This window comes from Thalassophryne amazonica, chromosome 20 (genome assembly GCF_902500255.1).
Source record: "Thalassophryne amazonica chromosome 20, fThaAma1.1, whole genome shotgun sequence".
In the NCBI taxonomy this organism is placed as follows: domain Eukaryota; kingdom Metazoa; phylum Chordata; class Actinopteri; order Batrachoidiformes; family Batrachoididae; genus Thalassophryne; species Thalassophryne amazonica.
Window position 1 is genome coordinate 59,373,783 of NC_047122.1, and position 22,347 is coordinate 59,396,129.

Genomic DNA, 22,347 nt, shown 5'->3' on the forward strand with positions numbered 1-22,347 from the left:
GTTGATGTGTTCTTTGGCAAATTGTAACCTCTTCTGCATATGTCTTTTATTTAACAGTGGGACTTTGCGGGGGATTCTTGCAAATAAATTAGCTTCACACAGGCGTCTTCTGTCACAGCACTTACAGGTAACTCCAGACTGTCTTTGATCATCCTGGAGCTGATCAATGGGTGAGGCTTTGCGATTCTGGTTATTCTTCTATCCATTTTGATGGTTGTTTTCCGTTTACTGCCAAGCGTCTGTTTTTTTGTTTTTTTTTTCCATTTTAAAGCATTGGAGATCATTGTAGATGAACAGCCTATATAATATTTTGGCACCTGCGTATAAGTTTTCCCCTCTCCAATAAACTTTTTAATCAAACTACGCTGTTCTTCTGAACAATGTCTTGAATGTCCCATTTTCCTCAGGCTTTCAAAGAGAAAAACATGTTCAACAGGTGATGGCTTCATCCTTAAATAGGGGACACCTGATTCACACCTGTTTGTTCCACAAAATTGACAAACTCACTGACTGAATGCCACACTACATTATTGTGAACACCCCCTTTTCTACTTTTTTTTTTTACTAATAGACCAATTTCATAGCCTTAAGAGTGTGCATATCATGAATGCTTGGTCTTGTTGGATTTGTGAGAAATCTACTGAATCTACTGGTACCTTGTTTCCCATGTAACAATAAGAAATATACTCAAAACCTGGATTAATCTTTTTTGTCACATAGCACTACTATTATTCTGAACACTACTGTATTTGCCAGATTGTTATTGGTAGCATGTCCAGAGCAGATGGTCACTCCTCTGAGGCTGGTCTGCTTGAGGTTTCTTCTTTCTACAATCAAACAATTCTTACCACTGTAGCCTATACGTGCTGTGGGGGTTAGGGTTAGACCTTACCTCTGTGAAGCACCTTGGGGCCACTTATGTTGTGATTTGGCGCTATATAAAATAGTAGAACTTATACAACTATACACTATTCAACAGTCAAGCAAAGGAATTAAAGGTGTTAGCTGTCCAATGCTTGCTAGCATAGCATAGCTAGCTTCCTGACACAGTGTAGGTTCTCTCCGAAATCCACTACAAAAGTAAAAAAAAAAATCAATGTACTTGAGACAATTCCGAACCCACATACATCGGACACCATGGAAACTTCCATAGACATTAATAAATAATGGGTTGTCAAGGCTACGTACACAGAAACAAGGCTTAAAGACATAAATGTAGCTCTTACAAGAGCGAAAGAAAATTGAAAATATGTTGGTCATAATGTAAATCTATGTATGTATGTATTTTAACTTTCAACTAAGTTAATGTTTCAATTGAGTTAATTACCTTGAAAAAACTTTAGTTAAGTTGAAATAACTAAAAATAACTAAAATAACTAAAAATTGATGCGAACTGTTCCATCACTTTTTCTTGTTTATAGAGTGTATGTTAAAGAAATGGCGAAAAACAATCCTGAATCAGTATCATGGATGCTTAGGAGAAAAAAAAAGACAGCAGTGTGATTCATCTATAATATTCGAGACAGCAAAAGTTACCCAGAAAGCCGTAGGCCTTTGGAAAACTAAGCGGGGGGGTTACCCCCCCAGGAATTTTTGAGAATATAAGTGCCCTGTGGTGCATTCTTTGGACTAAATTTGGACCTGAAACAGCTGTTAAATTTCTCTTGTGATCCCCTCATTACCCCATCCCCGTAGAGACAGTGTCTACTCCCAGACCACCAATAACCAGCAAAAATCTATTTAAGCATAAAAATTCAAAAAGAAAAAATAATATAGCACCTTCAACTGCACCACAGACTAAAACAGTTAAATGTGGTCTATTAAACATTAGGTCTCTCTCTTCTAAGTCCCTGTTAGTAAATGATATAATAATTGATCAACATATTGATTTATTCTGCCTTACAGAAACCTGGTTACAGCAGGATGAATATGTTAGTTTAAATGAGTCAACACCCCCGAGTCACACTAACTGCCAGAATGCTCGTAGCACGGGCCGGGGCGGAGGATTAGCAGCAATCTTCCATTCCAGCTTATTAATTAATCAAAAACCCAGACAGAGCTTTAATTCATTTGAAAGCTTGACTCTTAGTCTTGTCCATCCAAATTGGAAGTCCCAAAAACCAGTTTTATTTGTTATTATCTATCGTCCACCTGGTCGTTACTGTGAGTTTCTCTGTGAATTTTCAGACCTTTTGTCTGACTTAGTGCTTAGCTCAGATAAGATAATTATAGTGGGCGATTTTAACATCCACACAGATGCTGAGAATGACAGCCTCAACACTGCATTTAATCTATTATTAGACTCTATTGGCTTTGCTCAAAATGTAAATGAGTCCACCCACCACTTTAATCATATCTTAGATCTTGTTCTGACTTATGGTATGGAAATAGAAGACTTAACAGTATTCCCTGAAAACTCCCTTCTGTCTGATCGTTTCTTAATAACATTTACATTTACTCTGATGGACTACCCAGCAGTGGGGAATAAGTTTCATTACACTAGAAGTCTTTCAGAAAGCGCTGTAACTAGGTTTAAGGATATGATTCCTTCTTTATGTTCTCTAATGCCATATACCAACACAGTGCAGAGTAGTTACCTAAACTCTGTAAGTGAGATAGAGTATCTCGTCAACAGTTTTACATCCTCATTGAAGACAACTTTGGATGCTGTAGCTCCTCTGAAAAAGAGAGCTTTAAATCAGAAGTGCCTGACTCCGTGGTATAACTCACAAACTCGTAGCTTAAAGCAGATAACCCGTAAGTTGGAGAGGAAATGGCGTCTCACTAATTTAGAAGATCTTCACTTAGCCTGGAAAAAGAGTCTGTTGCTCTATAAAAAAGCCCTCCGTAAAGCTAGGACATCTTACTACTCATCACTAATTGAAGAAAATAAGAACAACCCCAGGTTTCTTTTCAGCACTGTAGCCAGGCTGACAAAGAGTCAGAGCTCTATTGAGCTTAGTATTCCATTAACTTTAACTAGTAATGACTTCATGAGTTTCTTTGCTAACAAAATTTTAACTATTAGAGAAAAAATTACTCATAACCATCCCAAAGACGTATCGTTATCTTTGGCTGCTTTCAGTGATGCCGGTATTTGGTTAGACTCTTTCTCTCCGATTGTTCTGTCTGAGTTATTTTCATTAGTTACTTCATCCAAACCATCAACATGTTTATTAGACCCCATTCCTACCAGGCTGCTCAAGGAAGCCCTACCATTATTTAATGCTTCGATCTTAAATATGATCAATCTATATTTGTTAGTTGGCTATGTACCACAGGCTTTTAAGGTGGCAGTAATTAAACCATTACTTAAAAAGCCATCACTTGACCCAGCTATCTTAGCTAATTATAGGCCAATCTCCAACCTTCCTTTTCTCTCAAAAATTCTTGAAAGGGTAGGTGTAAAACAGCTAACTGATCATCTGCAGAGGAATGGTCTATTTGAAGAGTTTCAGTCAGGTTTTAGAATTCATCATAGTACAGAAACTGCATTAGTGAAGGTTACAAATGATCTTCTTATGGCCTCAGACAGTGGACTCATCTCTGTGCTTGTTCTGTTAGACCTCAGTGCTGCTTTTGATACTGTTGACCATAAAATTGTATTACAGAGATTAGAGCATGCCATAGGTATTAAAGGCACTGCGCTGCGGTGGTTTGAATCATATTTGTCTAATAGATTACAATTTGTTCATGTAAATGGGGAATCTTCTTCATAGACTAAAGTTAATTATGGAGTTCCACAAGGTTCTGTGCTAGGACCAATTTTATTCACTTTATACATGCTTCCCTTAGGCAGTATTATTAGACGGTATTGCTTAAATTTTCATTGTTACGCAGATGATACCCAGCTTTATCTATCCATGAAGCCAGAGGACACACACCAATTGGCTAAACTGCAGGATTGTCTTACAGACATAAAGACATGGATGACCTCTAATTTCCTGCTTTTAAACTCAGATAAAACTGAAGTTATTGTACTTGGCCCCACAAATCTTAGAAACATGGTGTCTAACCAGATCCTTACTCTGGATGGCATTACCCTGACCTCTCGTAATACTGTGAGAAATCTTGGAGTCATTTTTGATCAGGATATGTCATTCAAAGCGCATATTAAACAAATATGTAGGACTGCTTTTTTGCATTTACGCAATATCTCTAAAAAGTTCCCTAAAAAGCCTTCAGCTAATTCAAAATGCTGCAGCTAGAGTACTAACGGGGACTAGAAGGAGAGAGCATATCTCACCCAGATTGGCTTCTCTTCATTGGCTTCCTGTTAATTCTAGAATAGAATTTAAAATTCTTCTTCTTACTTATAAGGTTTTGAATAATCAGGTCCCATCTTATCTTAGGGACCTCGTAGTACCATATCACCCCAATAGAGCGCTTCGCTCTCAGACTGCAGGCTTACTTGTAGTTCCTAGGGTTTGTAAGAGTAGAATGGGAGGCAGAGCCTTCAGCTTTCAGGCTTCTCTCCTGTGGAACCAGCTCCCAATTCAGATCAGGGAGACAGACACCCTCTCTACTTTTAAGATTAGGCTTAAAACTTTCCTTTTTGCTAAAGCTTATAGTTAGGGCTGGATCAGGTGACCCTGAACCATCCCTTAGTTATGCTGCTATAGACGTAGACTGCTGGGGGTTCCCATGATGCACTGTTTCTTTCTCTTTTTGCTCTGTAAGAGCCACTCTGCATTTAATCACTAGTGATTGATCTCTGCTCCCCTCTACAGCATATCTTTTTCCTGGTTCTTTCCCTCAGCCCCAACCAGTCCCAGCAGAAGACTGCCCCTCCCTGAGCCTGGTTCTGCTGGAGGTTTCTTCCTGTTAAAAGGGAGTTTTTCCTTCCCACTGTAGCCAAGTGCTTGCTCACAGGGGGTTGTTTTGACCGTTGGGGTTTTACATAATTATTGTATGGCCTTGCCTTACAATATAAAGCACCTTTGGGCAACTGTTTGTTGTGATTTGGCGCTATATAAAAAAAAATTGATTGATTGATTGATCTAATGCAGTGTGGCACAACATGTGGCTTTTGAATGGATGTTGTGCCATCCTGCAGGAGCATGTATACAATATAACAACACAATAGTTTACAAAAATAGCTAAATCTTGATGAAAACTTTCATTAGTTTGTTTTTGGTTGGACTCAAAGACTAATCAATTAAAAAAATCATAACTCTCAACATGTTATAAATAACTTCATAACTGCTTTCAGACTAGGTAAAGAGATATCATATCATAATATCATACCATAATACTGAAGCCACTTGATTTCGATTATTCATTCAATAATGCACAAAAATAAAATGTTAAATTTGTTTAAATTATCCACCTCAGTCTGAGGCGAAACACCGCTAAGAATCTGAACCTGAATTTTTTTTCAATTTTATACAGAAATTTATTTATTGATGTACATACCTTGATTAACATATCTTATAATAAAAAAAGCCACAAATTCTTCTGTAAATTCCTGTAAATGCACTCAAAGCCACAGTGTCTTTTTCCCATGAAAAAAAAGTTTACATTCTTGTGTAAATTCCTGTAAATCCACTCAAAGCCAGTGTCTTTTTCCCATGAAAAAATTCTACATTAATAAAAACTCATTTACATTCTTGTGTAAATTCATGTAAATCCATTCAAAGCCACAGTCTTTTTTCCCCAATGAAAGAAAGTCTAGATTAATGAAAGAAGTCACATAATCTTTTCTAAAATCCTGTTTGAACAGCCCAATGTTTATTTTCCAGAGAGAGAAAAATTCTTACCGTATTTCCTGAGGACACAGTTCAGTTTTCCCGTTTCCTTTATCTTTCAGGTGTGTTCATGAAGCCAGCGACAATTCACAGATTCTTGTTCTTATCAGACTTCTTCAAACAGTCTTTCTCACCATCTTCTCTCTGTCCGACGTCGGTCCGTGACACAGACATGCTGCAAAATTCTTCTTTTAAAAACTTTAGAACTCTAAAAGTTTGCGATGTCCACATGCTACGTTTAGCTTAAGCTTCACGCAGGAGTCACACAGCGTCGCCGCAACAACCAACCAGTCTCGCTTTACAACTGTTGTAACAGCCAGGCTTTTTTCTCCTCAAAACTCCGCGGATCCGAGGACACTGATTTGTATATTAACACCCAGATCAGTGTCCGCGGACCGCCGTAAAACCTGCACGATGTCGTAAAAAAAGAACACTTTGTGACAGACATTTTAAAAACTCAGTGTTGATCACGATTACAGAGTAAAACACTAACACCCCCCACCATAACGAAATACACGGAATTTTGCAGATTGGCAGAGTTTTCACAGCCCTGAATTTCTTTTAGACGGCAAGAATTTACAAAAAGATGGAAAACCATCCAAAGATGGCGAATAAGCATCCCTGCAGTATCTAGTCCTGGATATGTCCAAAATGTAAATGGTTTCTTATGGCTCATGTTCCACTACTTGAATAAGTTTTTAAAAAAATATTCAGAAGTTTGTGTTTGTTTGTTTTTAATAATCCTACAAATAGTTAAATCAACCAGTTTACACAGGTTAAAAAAAATAACCATCTTGGAAGTTAAAGGAATACCTGCTTCAAATAGTCGGCTAACTCATTTGTGCAGTTTGCTTCCAGTTAATCTTTATTGATTATGTGACCACTGAGATATCTGGGGAACACCCATCTGTGTTCAGGGGAACACAGTTCTTCAGTGAAAATCCGGACACAACGTTGGCCAACTTGGCGACTTTTGGGGGAGCGGGCATTGTGACGACACGCTTCAAATAACAGCGTCGCCTAGAGGACAAAAACATCAGAAGAAAATTAAATCGGAGAGCAATATCGTAATGCTAAAAAATACAAAATGGGAAAGCCATATACCAACAATAATACCCAATCAATTATCAATATTTGATTAGAGGATTTCTGAATAGTTTTGAGCTGCATCTAAAAGTTCCATTTTGTAGGTTCAATTTGTGCAGCAGATCATGAAAGAATACTGTACCAATAAGTCCTGTCAGAGAAGCTTGTTTTGACGTAGGTGTAGAACTGGCAGTTGTAATCGTGGGTGCAGCTCTCCTGGCAGTTGTCGGCGTCATCCAACAGCACAAATTTAAAATCAGATCCTTGGAAATCTACTCCTTCCTGAGCCACCTTAACCCAGCCTGTTGGCAGAGAGTCGTGCTTACACTTACTACTAGTTTCAAACAAAGTCAAGGTAACATGAGGTTTTGTGACGATTGCGATGTGGCGTCACCTGTATCAACAGACTAAATAAAGAGTGTCATCAGCGAAAGCAACCAAATACGAAATGTTTCAAATGTGGTTCAATGGGCTTCATGAAATAAAGCACTCGTAGTTACAAGATTTATTGGAAAATGTATGAGTGATTTGAAAAAACTTCCCCCATTCTCCATTTTTGTTGAATTTTGTGTTTTTTCACATGTACGAGCAAAATCGCCGAGTAGTCCAGACCTGTAGTTGGAGTGGTACAAATACTCTGCTGCCATCCAAACATTTTTCAGTGATTGATTGATTAGGGATAGGGAAGCGTGGGAGGAGCTGCTTGGATGGCTGCCTCCGTGAACTGGACCCAGATAAGAGACAGGACATCAATAAATGAACTGAATTGAATGATTGAATTTTTAGTTACTTTGCAGCAATTCTAGCTTAAAAATCTGACATAAATTACATGTCCTAATTTCATTGTTTGCGCTTTTTTTGTAATTACATTGACATCACAATCTGGGCAAGATCGGCACAACCATTGCAGGATGAATGAAGCCCAAACACACCCACCTTGCTCTTAGTTACTAAGCTAGCTAATGCTATCACGCTATGTTACTTGGCTCAGGAGTTTTAATTTAATATATATTTTTGTGGACTGAGTGGTGGTTGAGTTTCACAATGAACAGCTGAGATGCGGGTATTAAAGCTATGACCTGCAGATGGCCTGATTAGCCATCATCAGTGTAGCTAATGTCACCAATCTCTGAGTACCTGCTAATTAGTGCTAACATCCTAATTAAATAAAACTAAAATTCCGCTCAGTGATACAGAACTGGAGCACCAAATTTTGTTTGTACGGTTAACCATATAGCATATTATTTGTAATAAAACAGCCAATTCTCGTGGAAAGGTTCTAGCAAAATATACAAAAAAGTAGACCAAAGCTTTTCTTTTCTTTCTTTTTTTTTTGTGATCCTAGGTTGTAAACATGATTATTTTTGCTGTAAAGTTGGGCATTTTAACATGGGTGTTTAGAGTGGGTGACTCCATTTAAGCCCCGTTTACACACAGACAGTAAGAGCTCCCGGAAGCGTCCCGGAAGAGTTTTTGGCCGTCTTAAGGATCACACGCCGTTGTTAACGCCGGCACTAGGGAGCGTGGCTTAGTTCCGGCTTTACCGGGAATCGTCGAAAAAATTATTCAACATGTCGAATAATTCCGGGAGCGCTCCTGGAGACCTCCCGTGATGACAGCGACAACGCGAACAACGGCGTTTGATACTTTTTAATCGCCGTTTCATCCTGCCGCTTCCTGTAGTGCCGCTGTTCTCGTCGCGCCGCGATGACCAATCAGGGACTGAATATGTAGTGACGTGGAGATGTCTGGAGTTTGAAGATGTGAACATGTCCTGTATCTGGTAGCAGCCTGTGAGCAGGACTTATGTCTCTTTTGTCCTTTATTTTACAATCATGACAGAGTTTTTGGAGCGAGCAGCAGCACCACAGCAGCGTGGAGCGGAGTTTCTTTTTATTTTTATTTTACGTGTGTGCGCGTGCAAATCGTCCTGGAGATTATTTTGCTTATTAGCTACACAGCTGTATAATAAAGCAAATGGTGACTGGCTTCTAAACACAATTATGACAGAGTTTTTTGGGGGAAAGAGCGGAGGAGCAGGCGGGGAGCGGAGTTTCTTTTTTTCTTTCTTTTTTTTACGTGCGCACGAGCGAATCCTCTGTAGAGAATATTTTATTAATTAACTACACAGATGTATAATAAAACAAATGGTGACTGGTTTCTAAACACAATTATGACAGAGTTTTTTGGGGGAAAGAGCGAGGAGCAGCCCCGCAGCAAACAGCAGCGGGGAGCGGAGTTTATTTTTTTTTCTTTTGTTTTACGTGCGCGTGCTCCACCCGTTTCCACCACGAAAACAGCCGGAACTACCGCAAACTTCGGTGTACGTACTACTCGCCGACAAAACCGTCTATGTGTAACCTGGGCTTTAGGAGCCAGCATCAAGTGGCCATTGAAGGAACCTCAGGCACTTCCACATTGGCTTTATTTCTCAGCACTGGAGGTTGCTGCTCTGGCTGCCGGAACGACTGTTAAATCTGTTGAGGTATGTTTCAATGAGACCATAGTTACAAAAAAAGGTACGAGAAATTTACGAAAATGTTCTTGCGTTGGGCCCGGTATTTCACCTTTCAGAGTCAGTTTTAGATTTTTGGGAAATACCTACTATTATCTAGCTGACAGAAGCGTGCTGGTAACCCAGAAGTGACGCCTTGTTTAGCTGCGAGCACCATGTAGTCTGTTTTGCTCTTCAACTGGCAACTGAAGCTGATACTAGAAAACACACACACACAAAAAAAAAAACAGCCAAAAGTTGGACCATAACAACAGTGAATTTTTTTTTTTTTTTTTTGATCATTTAGACACTGTTTGGATTCACAAAACGGTGTCAGGATTCAGACTTTATTTGCTATGTGTTCTGATTTATTTTTTGCTTGCATTTGTGTTCTGTCTGTTCTCTTGCTCTGTCTTTCTGCTTGGGTTTTCTCTGTCCTGCTCTTTCTTGTCTCTCTCTTGGTGCTTGGTGGTGGGTGTTCCTCTCTGTCTGACCACACCCTGTTTCTCTAAGTTTCTCAGCACACCTGTTCTTGATTTGCAGCTCAGCACCTGGGTCCTTTATAAGCCTCACAGTTTGCTCTTGTCCCTCGCCAGATTGATGTGTCTTGTGCCTTCCTTCCAGCTCTGTTCATGTATTTTTTTGCCTTGCTATCATTGCCTTATTGTGTTTTTTTGACCACCTGCCTCTATACCTCCACCACGCCTAAGCCTGATGTTTTTTGTACTGTTGCTCATCTTGGACTTCCTTTCTGTGTAACGACTGCAGCTAACGTCTCAAGTAAACGCTGTGTTTCTGCGTCCTACATTTGTGTTGGGCCTGCTTTGTCAGTCAAACCTGATAAACAGTACCTGACGTAAGAGAAGAAGGTGCAGCGAGGATGAGCGGAGCACAAACTGAGACAGTGTTCAGGAGAGGCAGCAGGCAGAGTTTCGAAGGCGTCTCCTGTGATCTCAGTGCTCGGAAACAGTTTGTTCTCACATGCTGTAAAACACACAAAATACTACAGCACAAGACCACATACAATCTGGCGGATTTACCAATACTACCATTTTCATACCTTTGCCAGTGTTCGGACTTTTTATGTTGTGTGAGAACCCAGACACAACACCAGTTTTTGCATTTACTATTGGGGTCCTTGGTACAGTCCAGCTGAATTTAAGGTGGCACTTATATCTGAAAATGCAAAAAGATAACACAGGTAGAAAAAGGGAGAGTACAGCAAAGACAGGTGTTTGCTTTAACTATTTTATCAGGAGGATATTATGCAGTTTTTCAGCAAGCAAGTCGTCTGATGTTTCCTGGTGTGTGTTACAGCAAACCCATGGGGATGATGATACCTTAGCAACACCCCGGTAACCGTCCTCAGGTTCCCCAATGTGCATATTTTGATCATGAGAGTGTAGTAACGCATGGCGACAATGTGGAAACACCACAAACAAAGAACCAAACCTATGATGTTTATGGTGTTGAGCACTACACCACCATGAAGTCAACAAGAAGCTAACCGAATCTAAAAGCTAGCTGAATATAAACCTAACACAGTATAAGTGAAAAGATAACTGCTTACAAATAGGGCTTCCCAAATATAACAAACTGAATGTAAATGTAACAATATATGAAGCTAACAGAATATAAAGGTAACTGAATAGTTAACTGCGGCCTGTCCGCTAAGCTAGCTTGGTGATTGCAGCACTAGCTTGCACAAGTGTATTAGGCACAACCGGCAGTTTATTCATAATTTTTCTGGTACTTACTTATGCTTCTTAAGGCTTCCCAAATATAACTAACTGGATGTAAATATAACCATATATAAAGCTAGCAGAATATAAAGGTAACTGAAAAGGTAACTACGCCATGTCCGCTAAGCTAGCTTGGCATGTGCAGGACTAGCTTGCACAAGTATATTGCGCATAACCTGCAGTTTATTCAGACTTTTTGGTACTTATTTATGCTTTACTTATAAATATGTATTGTAAAAACTGTATTTTTGAGAGTACCACATTGGTGTATTTTGTTTCCCAGTCCCGTAGTACATACAGTGCTATGGTGGTATAGCCATGGTATTTTGACAGTAGCATTTTTTATGTACCATGGTTATATCAGAGGTACCCTGCTACATACCATTGTAGTACCATGGTGCTATGGTGTACTGTGGTATGTAATATGCATATGTCGCAGACATGAACGAGCAAAGCTCGTCAGCATCTCACCATGTCACTTAGGTTCTTCAGACTTATTTTGAGTAAAGGCTTCAGGGGAGCATTAGCATGGCAAAAAAAACCTTCCCGCTTCCAGACCCCCCGCCTTTTTATTTATTTTCTTTCTTTATTTTTGCCTCTCACATACTTGGAAAAGCTCCTCGCCATATAACCATGTCCTTTAGGTCCTTCAGACTTTTTTCAGTAAAATGGTTCTTGGGAGCATAAGCATGACTAAAACCTTTTAGCTTCTGGGGGAGTCCTGCCCCCCAGACTTCCCGCCTTTTTAAGCATTTTCCTTATTTGCCTTTCAGCTTCTGGAGGGACTCTGCCCCCCATACTCTCCACCTTTTTAAGCATTTTCCTTATTTTGCCTTTCAGCTTCTAGAGGGGCTCTGCCCCCCATACTCTCCACCTTTTTAAGCATTTTCCTTATTTTGCCTTTCAGCTTCTAGAGGGGCTCTGCCCCCCATACTCTCCACCTTTTTAAGCATTTTCCTTATTTTGCCTTTCAGCTTCTGGAGGGGCTCTGCCCCCCATACTCTCCACCTTTTTAAGCATTTTCCTTATTTTGCCTTTCAGCTTCTGGAGGGGCTCTGCCCACCATACTCTCCACCTTTTTAAGCATTTTCCTTATTTTGCCTTTCAGCTTCTGGAGGGGCTCTGCCCCCATACTCTCCACCTTTTTAAGCATTTTTCTTTTTTTGCTTTTCAGCCGACCCCCCCTAATTACAGCCCTCTTAACCCCCTGCCACTTTAAGCATTTTTGTGGGGAGGGAGGTGATGGTCTAGTGGTTAAGGTGTTGGGCTTGAGACCAGACGCTCCTTGGTTCAAATCCATGCCTAACTGGAAAATCACTAAGGGCCCTTGGGCAAGTTCTTTAATCCCCTATTGCTCCCGGTGTGTAGTGATTGCCTTGTATGGCAGAACCCTGACATCGGGGTGAATGTGAGGCATAATTGTAAAGCACTTTGAGCGTCTGATGCAGATGGAAAAGCGCTATATAAATGCAGTCCATTTACCATTTTAATGTAGATATAAGTTAATACTCAAAGTTTTCAGCTAGCTGACAGTAGGGTTGTACAATATGGCCAAATTATCGTTGTTACGCATGTTGATTTTGCCTTGCCTCCACTTCTCAGATCCGCCCAGCTGATCAGCGGCACCTGCTAGCTGATTTCCTGGTGCCGCCACTGGTTTTAAAGAATTTAGCAGGACTGAGAACCTTTGAAAAGTTATACAAAACTGCAGCAATCTGCCAGATTTGACACGTGGCTGACAAAAGCAACTTTGAAATGAACAGCACACTGGACATGTGTGGATTCTAAATCATGTGTTAGTGACCAAACGTGGTCCCAGTTTTCAAATGTGATTTTGGCAGGGCTACTGTGTCTTATCTTGGGAAAATAGTTGGTCATGGACAGCTACAGCCTGTAAATGCAAAAGTTGAGGCTATACTTTCCTACACAACTCCTACTACTCGCCGAGAGTTGCGCCGGTTTTTAGGCCTAGTCGGCTATTACCGGTGTTTATGTAAAAATGTTTGTTAGTTGCTCCTCTCACTGCTCTTTGTAACTTATCCGTACCATTTATTTGGACAGCCGAATGTGAAAAGGCTTTTCTAGCAGCTAAGACACTCTTGTGTAGTGCCCCGGTTCTTTTAGCTCTGGCTATACGCCCAACCATTGGTTCAATAAAGTAAATACGCAAGCATATACGCCCAACCACAACCGACCAATGAGTGCACTTGTAAGTTCACTTCCGGTATCAACGCGGGAGGGAAAAAAGGCGGATATTTTCTCGCCGGCTGTGGGAGGGTTCGCAGCCCACGGAGGAGCTGTGATCTAAAGTGGTTGTGTTTGGCTCATCACACCCAGGGAACTGTGTCAAACTAACACCATCTTACAGACAACAAGCAGCATTTTGTTCAAAAACTATTTCGTCGTTGTTAACAGGTTTCCGTTCAAAATACTTATGAAGTTTGTCTGTTTTCATCCATTGCGGTGTTTTTGCAGTAATTAAACACGATGCCATTAAACGTCAAACATACGCCACAATAGAGCCTTAAAAAGTGGTGTAAAAAACGTAGTTTAGATGCACAAAACATGTCAAATACGTGATCACGGTTGGGCGAATAAGATAAGATATTTATCTGCCCAACGGTTGTTCGTGTAACGTTCATTGTATGACTTATTTGCGCAAACGGTTGGGCGAATAAGGTAAGACATTATATTTATTTGCCCAACGGTTGTGCGTATAGCCTTTGCCTTTAGCTCTAGACTACTCTAAACCTTTTAGTTTGGAAGTTGATGCTCGTGCCGCTGGTGCTGTGCTTTTACAGGAGGATGAGGCTGGAATCCCCCATCCAGTCTCATACTTTTCTACCAAATTTAAAAAGCATCAGTTCCACTATTCAACAATTGAAAAGGAGACATTGGCTACGCTCCTAGCCCTTCAACATTTTAATGTGCGTGTTGGTTCTACTAATGTTCCGGTTTCTGTGTCAACAGACCACAACCCTCTTGTTTTTCTAGCCCAGATGTACAATCAGAACCAACGGCTGATTGGCACTTCATATAATAGTCTGCCATGGAAAGTTCATTCATTCATTCATCTTCTACCGCTTAGTCCAATTAAGGGTTGCAGGGGGCTGGAGCCTATCCCAGCAGTCAAAGGGCGCAAGGCGGGGTACACCCAGAACAGGACGCCAGTCTGTCGCAGGGCCACAAACAGACAAACAAACACAGACACACCCACACACACACACCTACGGACAATTTCAAAGATTCCAATCCACCTAACCGGCATGTCTTTGGATGTGGGAGGAAACCGGAGCACCTGGAGGAAACCCACGCAAACATGGGCAGAACATGCAAACTCCACACAGAAAGGCCAGGGTAACTGAACCCATGACCTTCTCGCTGTGAGGCAACAGTGCTAACCACTAAGCCACCGTGCTGCCCGCCATGGAAAGTTATGAATATAAAAAAAAATAGTTGACTGTAAAGTTAACTGAACATCTGATATGATCTCATTGTATAATAAATAGTCTTATTTTAACTGTGGCTAAATTTGTTACATATTGGAAAAAAAATATTTTTTCACAACTAGCTTTTACATACTTTTGCAACCTCTTGCATTGCCATGACATTGTACTTGCCGTGACATCACCAAGAGAATTTCCATTGGTGCCACATTTGTGCTAAGTTATACTTTGGATGTGGTAGTGTTGTTTTTCACATTGCGCACTGGGTCCCATTCATAGGCAATCATGACCTTCACACACTGTCACGGTTATAGATTGTGTGCTTCTGGATGGTGTATCCTTAAAGTTATAATGGAGCTTAAGTCATGACGATGACCTCTACACTTTAAGATTTCTATAACTATGTATATTAGTGAAGAAAGTTCCACGCTTGGGGTCGGGTGTTGTTGCCTTACCTGATGTTCTGTGGTGTGAAGTCTCCATTGACAAATGTAAAGAACTGACACACGGGGTCTTGTGTGCAGATTCTTTGACATTCCTCATAATCTTGCGTGAAAAGTGTTTTGTAGTCGGCTCCGTAGAAGTCCACGTTCTGGTACACCTGAAACACACAAGTTACTGGTTGCAACAGGAAAAAAAGCAAGAGTTAGTTATAATAATAATAATAATAATAATAATAATAATAATAATAATAATAATAATAATAATAATAATAATAATAATAATAATAAATTGTATTTATAATGCACTTTACATGTGACACCAAATCCCAAAGTGCTACAGTATAAAACAGAAGAACACAAAAGACTATAAATCAATGTAAAAACAAAACAGTAGCAATAAAATCAAAATAAGAGCGATAAAACAGTAGCAATTATTTAGCTAAAAGCCAGAGTAAAAAGGTAGGTTTTAAGTCCTTTTTTAAAAGCATCCACCATCTGTGGAGCCCTGAGATGGTCTGGGAGGGCGTTCCATAGACGGGGAGCAGCCACTGAGAAGGCCCTATCACCCATGGTCTTGAGCCTTGTCCTGGGCACGGCTAGACAGTGCTGTTGGCCTGACCGGGTCCTAGTGGAAGTGTGTGGTGTGAGCAGTTCAGTGAGGTAAGTGGGGGCCACACCGTAGAGACAGTGATGAGTGTGCAGGAGGACATTGTATTGAATACGGCAGTGAATGGGGAGCCAGTGGAGGGAGTGAAGAATGGGGGTGATGTGCTTGTGCCTGCACACCCTCATCAGGACCCTGGCAGCGCTGTTTTGGACATACTGGAGCTTTTGAATGCTCCTGCCAGAGATCCCGATGAGGATCGCATTACAGTAGTCCAGCCTGGAGAAGACAAAGGCATGGACGAGCTTCTCTGCAGCAGGCAGTTATGCAAACCTTCACCAAGGAAATAAAAATCATTGAAAATATTTGAACGCTGCTTACAAAGACTTGGACTGCAGGGTTTGAGAGAAAATCCAGAAGTGACGCCCAGCAGTGGCGTCTGAACATTGGGCTTTCCAGAGGTAGTTCTCTTCAGGTAGCAGTGGAAGTGCCTGGTGGAGAAACAGGAAGGTTTACTGAGGTCAGCGTCACACTGAGGAAGTAGGCAGAAGTCACAGCTAACAGTCAGTCAGTAAGGAGTGTATAATCCAACCCAGTCTCACGGCAGTTTGTGGGACTGGGTTACGAAGAGTACATTTATCTATGGGTTCGTGACGGGGGTACAAAAGTTTTTTGTATTCATTTCATGAGGGGGAGCACAAAATGTGGGGTGAAGGGGGGGTCTGGGAAGTCATGGTTAACATTTGGGGAGGGTACATACTTACACTATGGCTATGGTTAGAGTTTCTGTGAAGGCTCTCAGTTATCCAGGTGGTTTCCTAGTAGAGAAGCTTGAATCTTCAACTGGACTGGGTTGCTTGACGGGTCAAGCAACCCAGTCCAGTTGAAGATTCAAGCTTCTCTACTATGGTTAGAGTTAGGAGAAGGGAAAGATTATGAAGAGCAAAATTTAAAAATCGTGTCACGAAAAGCGCCCACTTTTTGTGACGGGGGCACAGGGAAAAAAAAAAAAAAACACATGAAACCGGGCACTATAATCACAACAGATCGATTCAATTTTGGTTAATGTTGAGGCACCAGATTAAAAAACTTTTTTTTTTCTTTATGTCATAGAGATTTTGCTTCCACCTGCTGGACATGTCTTGGCTTATCACAGCTAACAATATCATCATCACATGCATGATGGAAATTAGGAGCAGGTGTGGTTAAAGTTACATGTAACTTGAAATGAGTCGTGTTTTTCATTTTATTGAATTTTCCAATGCTTGTGATAGGTAACCATAATCCAAAAAGGTTGAGATTAGTGGAGGCATTATTTTTAAAATCATAGATATCATGTATGGCCTAGTTTGGAGTTTACCTGTTATCGATTGTCCAGTCAGGTCGAATAAAAGTAAAGAACTGGCAGGCGTGGTGCTCCGTGCACAGGTGACGACAATGTTCAGTATCAGGAGAGTAGACAAACTGAATGTCTGTTCCTGGGAAGTCCACATTTTCATGAAGTTCTCGTTGACACTCTGGAGAAGTGGGAAAAAAAAAAACATTTTACACATTCATTTATTACTGATGCTTATCTGGGTCCAGGTCACAGTGGCAGCAGAGAAAGTTCAGACCAGACTTTCCTCAACAAAATCCTCTAACTCTTCCAGGCCAGCTGGGAGATATAATCTCCCGAGACTGTCCTCGGTCTTCCCTGGGACCTCTTACCAGTTGGATGTTCCTGGAAGATCTAGGGAGATGACCAGATGCCTGAGTTTAAACCCTGATACCCAATGGAGGAACCTCATTATTTACAACTCCAACATAACACTCGGTTAAAAGAACCTTATTTAAAATGAGCTGACCACTAATATGTCACAGATGTAGAATTAAACACTGTATACGCACCTTCACAAAAAGAGAGCCTGATGAGGTAGAGGAGACCCAGTAAAATTGTACACTTGTTCATCTTCAAATCACTGAGAACCAACTGATCCAAATGAAAATTGTGGTGGCAGCTCTGCAACTGCAAGTGAACTAAAAAAAACATCTTTGGCACAGCTGATATTTGTACTTTTGCTCTATTTGCACAATTGATTGACGCATTCAGCAACTGAATGGTATCATCTGTACAAATTACAAAGTACAAATTACATAAGCAGTATTGAAAACGGTGTTTGTAGTAGGTCAGAATGTCAATAAAATATTGTTAATTTCATGTCTTTTACATGTGAATGATATCCAAAGTTATTTACCTTGTAATCAGGTACTACATCGGCTGAAAGCTACATCAGAATCACAACAGCTTTTATTCACCAAATATCCACAGAATACAAGGACTTTGACTTCGGTTTGAGCTGCACAATCTCTGTACGGCATGTATGAATGAATGAATGAATGAAAACTGTTTATTTTGAACATTTGATACAACAACAATTACAAGAAAGATCAGTGAAGACAACAACAAAAAAGTTCCTACTGTGTACCCAACATGTCTGAAAAGGGGTAGGGTGAAGCATCAGCTTATTTTTCCCTACCCCTTCTTCCCCACAACCAGTAATACCCTTTGCCACATATATATATATATATATATATATATACCTACTTACATACAAAATACTATATATTTACAAGCCGAAGCAAAAAACAAAAACAACCTAACCCTCATTACCCTTCCTCCTCCCTATACCTAGAAAAAAAAACATATTTTTGTACCGCTGTTTGAACTGGTTCATGCTTGGACATTGCTTGAGCCCCACTCCCAATCTGTTCCACATCCTCACCCCACAGACAGAAATACAGAAACCTTTTAATGTTGTTCGTGCCCACTGATGCTTTAAATTTAATTTCCCCCTCAGACTGTAATCCCCTGATCTGTTAAAAAACATATTTTTAATATTTGCTGGAAGTAAATTGTTTATTGCTTTATACACGATTTGTACTGTTTGAAAATGAACCAAGTCTGTGAATTTTAAGAATTTGGATTGTAAAAATAGTGGATTTGTATGATCTCTATAGCCAGTATTATGAATAATTCTTATAGCTCTTTTCTGCATTACTGATAGTGATTGTGTTGTACCTTTATAAGTATTACCCCATACCTCTGCACAGTACTGTAAATATGGTAAAACCAGTGAGCAGTAAAGAATGCGGAGTGAGTTGTGGTCCAGAATATGTTTCGCTTTGTTTAGAACTGAAATGCTTCTTGACAGTTTACTTTGTATATGTTTTATATGAGTCTTCCAGTTTATCTTATCATCTATTATCACCCCCAGAAACTTATTTTCATGTACCCTTTCAATATCTACCCCCTCGACTTGTAACTGAACCTGTATGTCTGTATTACAATAGCCAAATAACATGTATTTTGTTTTACTTAAGTTTAATGATAATTTGTTTCTGTCAAACCATATTTTCAATTTTCCCATTTCTATACTGATCCTCCTCAGTAACTCCTGCAAATCCCCCCCCTGACAAAAAATGCTTGTGTCATCTGCAAATAATACTAATTTTAATATTTTGGAAACATTGACAATATCATTTATATAAATTAGAAACAGTTTTGGACCCAATACTGACCCTGTGGGACGCCACAAGCATTGTCCAAGCATGATGATGTATATTCCCCCAACTTCACAAACTGTTTTCTGTTACTTAAGTAGCTTCTCACCCAGTGCAACACCAACCCCCTAATCCCATACTGTTCAAGTTTATTGATTAATATGTCATGATTGATTGTATCAAAAGCCTTTTTAAGGTCTATAAATATTCCAACTGAATGTAATTTGTGGTCTATGGTGTTTGTAATCTCCTCAACTGATTCTATTAATGCAAGTGATGTTGAGCTATGTGCTCTGAATCCATATTGACTATCAGTAAGTAATTTATGTTTATTTATGAATTTGTCTAATCTATTATTGAATAACTTTTCTAATAATTTGGAAAATTGTGGAAGCAAAGAAACAGGTCTATAATTTGTGAAGTGGTGTCTATCCCCAGTCTTATACAGCGGCACAACCTTAGCTATTTTCATTTGATTGGGAAATTTACCGGTTTGAAATGATAAGTTACAGATGTATGTTAATGGTTCTACAATCCATTCAATGACCTGTTTTACCACCACCATATCAATTTCATTTAAATCGGTAGATGTTTTATATTTACAATTATTCACAATGTCTATAATTTATTTTCCATCCACTGCTGTGAGGAACATTGAACAGGGATTTCTTTCTATGAGATTATTATCCCAATCCTCAGGTTGGGAATCGGGAATTTTTTCTGCCAAGCTTGGTCCAATATTTACAAAAAAATTATTAAAACCGTTGACTACCGTTACTATTTTATAATCCATGTTCTTATCCACATACACGTACATGTATAAATACACACTAAACACTGAATAATTGACAGTAAAAAAAAATGTGCAAATGAAATGTGCAAGTAAAATAAAATCCAATCCAGTTTATTTGCAGAACACATTTAAAAACAACAAGGTTGACCAAAGTGCTTTACAACAAAGACATAAATAAAATGATACATAGTAGACAAAGTGTGCAATAAGTGAAAAAAGGATGTGTGAAACAGACAACAGACTGAAGTATACGTAAGTTGTGCATGAGGGATATGAATTGAGTTTTTTGGCAGGTTAAATTGTTCTTCAGTGTGATGGACTGTGGAAAGAAACCGTTCTTGTGTCTGGTTGTTCTGACGTACAGAGCTCTGTAATGTCGACCAGAGGGGAGGAGTTTAAACAGTGTGTCCAGGGTGTGAGGGGTCTGCAGAGGTGTTACCAGCTCGCTTCTTGGTCCTGGACTGGTGTAAGTCCTGGATGGAGGGCATACATTGTGTCATATTTAGTGTCACCTAGTGGTGAAGTTGTAAGTTGCATCATACCATCACTGGACACGATTTTGTTTCCCTTCATGTTCTCGCTCCTTTACAGAGATTCGTGCAGCTTTTGCTTTCTCTTCTCTTCCCAAAACGAAGGTTATCCAAGTTTGCTAGCAGTATATCGCTTTTAAACTATAAATAAGTGAGTATACTTTCTATTTACTTATTAAATATATGCCTAACAGATTATACTTAAATTATACTTTGTTTATTCTGGCAAGTATACCAAAAAGCAACAAGAAAACCTCTATATTTGGAGCATATTGACAATTCTAATCCAATTACATTTTTGTCTGTGAAGGTTATAAGTGTGTGAGACTTCAGACCGTATAATATCAGGGTAACAGTGGCAAAATATTGGACAATTTGACATTTAGATGTATTACTCCGCGCACTGACCCATGTTCTGACGAGATGTCATTCCTGTTAAATGTCATTCCTGTCATCCATGCAGCTGCGCATGTGCACGTATGCGCAATATTATCGGGATGGGAAACTGTCGATTTATGCGACGAGACGTGAGAGAGAGAAAGTTGCATACTGATGCCGCCACCTAAATGGGTGAATTTAAGCTACCATAAGAAAGTATTGATGTGGAATCTGATACAGAATTACCGTTCATATTTGATGGATTTTCACATTTGATGGATTTGATGGATTTTCACATTTAATGGATTACTCCATGCTCTGAGCGCTGTTGGAGTGACGCAGCCTAGGCTTGACAGTAATAAGCCTCGCCAACCGAATTACCTACAGAAAAATAAACCGTGCAGATTATGGAATTGAATTAGAGTGGGAATAACCCCCTTGTGTCTGAGGATTTGCGGACGTTCATGCTGGCTCTACCTTCACAAATACAGCTTTACCAGTGACAGATGGATTCTGATACAGAATTACCATTCACATTTGATGGATTTTCACATTTGATGGATTACTCCGTGCCCTGAACGCTGTTGGAGTGACGCGGCCTCGGCTTGATGGTAAGCCTCGCCGACTGAATTACCTACAGAAAAATAAACCGTGCAAACGACGGAATTGAATTAGAGTGGGAGTGGAGCCACGCATCACTGGTAAAGCTCTATTTGTGACGGTATAACTAGCATGAACGTCCGCAAAACATGAGACACAACAGGGTTATTCCCTAAATATACAGAATAGTCTGAGTATGCTTTGTGTATACTACTTGTAGCTAAGTGTCAAGTGTCGTGCAGGTAACACATAAATCAGGTGCTGTCGAGCGAGAGTTTGTGGTCTAGGGGTTCGGGGAATGGGCTTGCGATTGGCCCCTTTGTCAAATCCTAATCACACTAGAAAGTCACTAAAATCCTTTGGGTGGAGTGCACTTTCATAAACTAAAAAGTAGGTTATGAGTGCATATAGAAATGTTTGTGAAAACACAGGCGGTTATTACTGCTGTATTCCTTCTAAACCTCCAAAATCCTGCACATTGGAGTTCTACAATGGGATATTGATCAAGTGGAACAGAAACTTTGAAGCTTATTGGCTGTTTCACAATCGGGATTGCGTTTGTCAGGTCGTCAACCGATGACTGTACGGACAGTTTCGATCAGTATTCAGTGCAACTTTTTTTTTTTTTTTGCTGACTCAATTCGTTTTTACTGTAATATTCATGCTTTTTCCCCCCCTACAACCTTTTCTTCAGAAAAAATGTTCATGACTTGTCACCAATGTCATTTGGTGATTAAACAGGTAAGCACCAAGAAAACAAACGGTTACCACTTGCTTATCACAAGCACATCCAGGGGTATTGTGTTTTTGGTCGTCTGAGCAGACTAAGGAACTTGCACCCCAAGAACAAAGTTGAGGGAAACTTTTAAAAATGGAGCACTACAAAGTGAGGTTCGGGGTATGAGTTTTTAGGGGCGGCTGCTCTCTAGAGGGCACTAGGGTTC

At 39.9% G+C, this 22,347-nt stretch overlaps 1 protein-coding gene across 1 annotated transcript; it reads right to left on the reverse strand.

Annotated features, from left to right (window-relative positions):
• Positions 1-6,555: 6,555 nt before the first annotated feature.
• LOC117501524 (coagulation factor XI-like) lies at positions 6,556-20,468 on the reverse strand. The gene is made up of 9 exons (XM_034160415.1): positions 20,438-20,468; positions 16,923-17,079; positions 15,944-16,053; positions 14,971-15,133; positions 10,388-10,503; positions 10,179-10,311; positions 9,439-9,545; positions 6,976-7,135; positions 6,556-6,767 (listed from the first exon to the last, which is right to left on the reverse strand). The coding sequence occupies exons 1-9, from the start codon at positions 20,466-20,468 to the stop codon at positions 6,620-6,622; spliced, it is 1,125 nt and encodes a 374-aa protein (XP_034016306.1). The 3' UTR covers positions 6,556-6,619.
• Between the last annotated feature and the right edge of the window lie 1,879 nt (positions 20,469-22,347).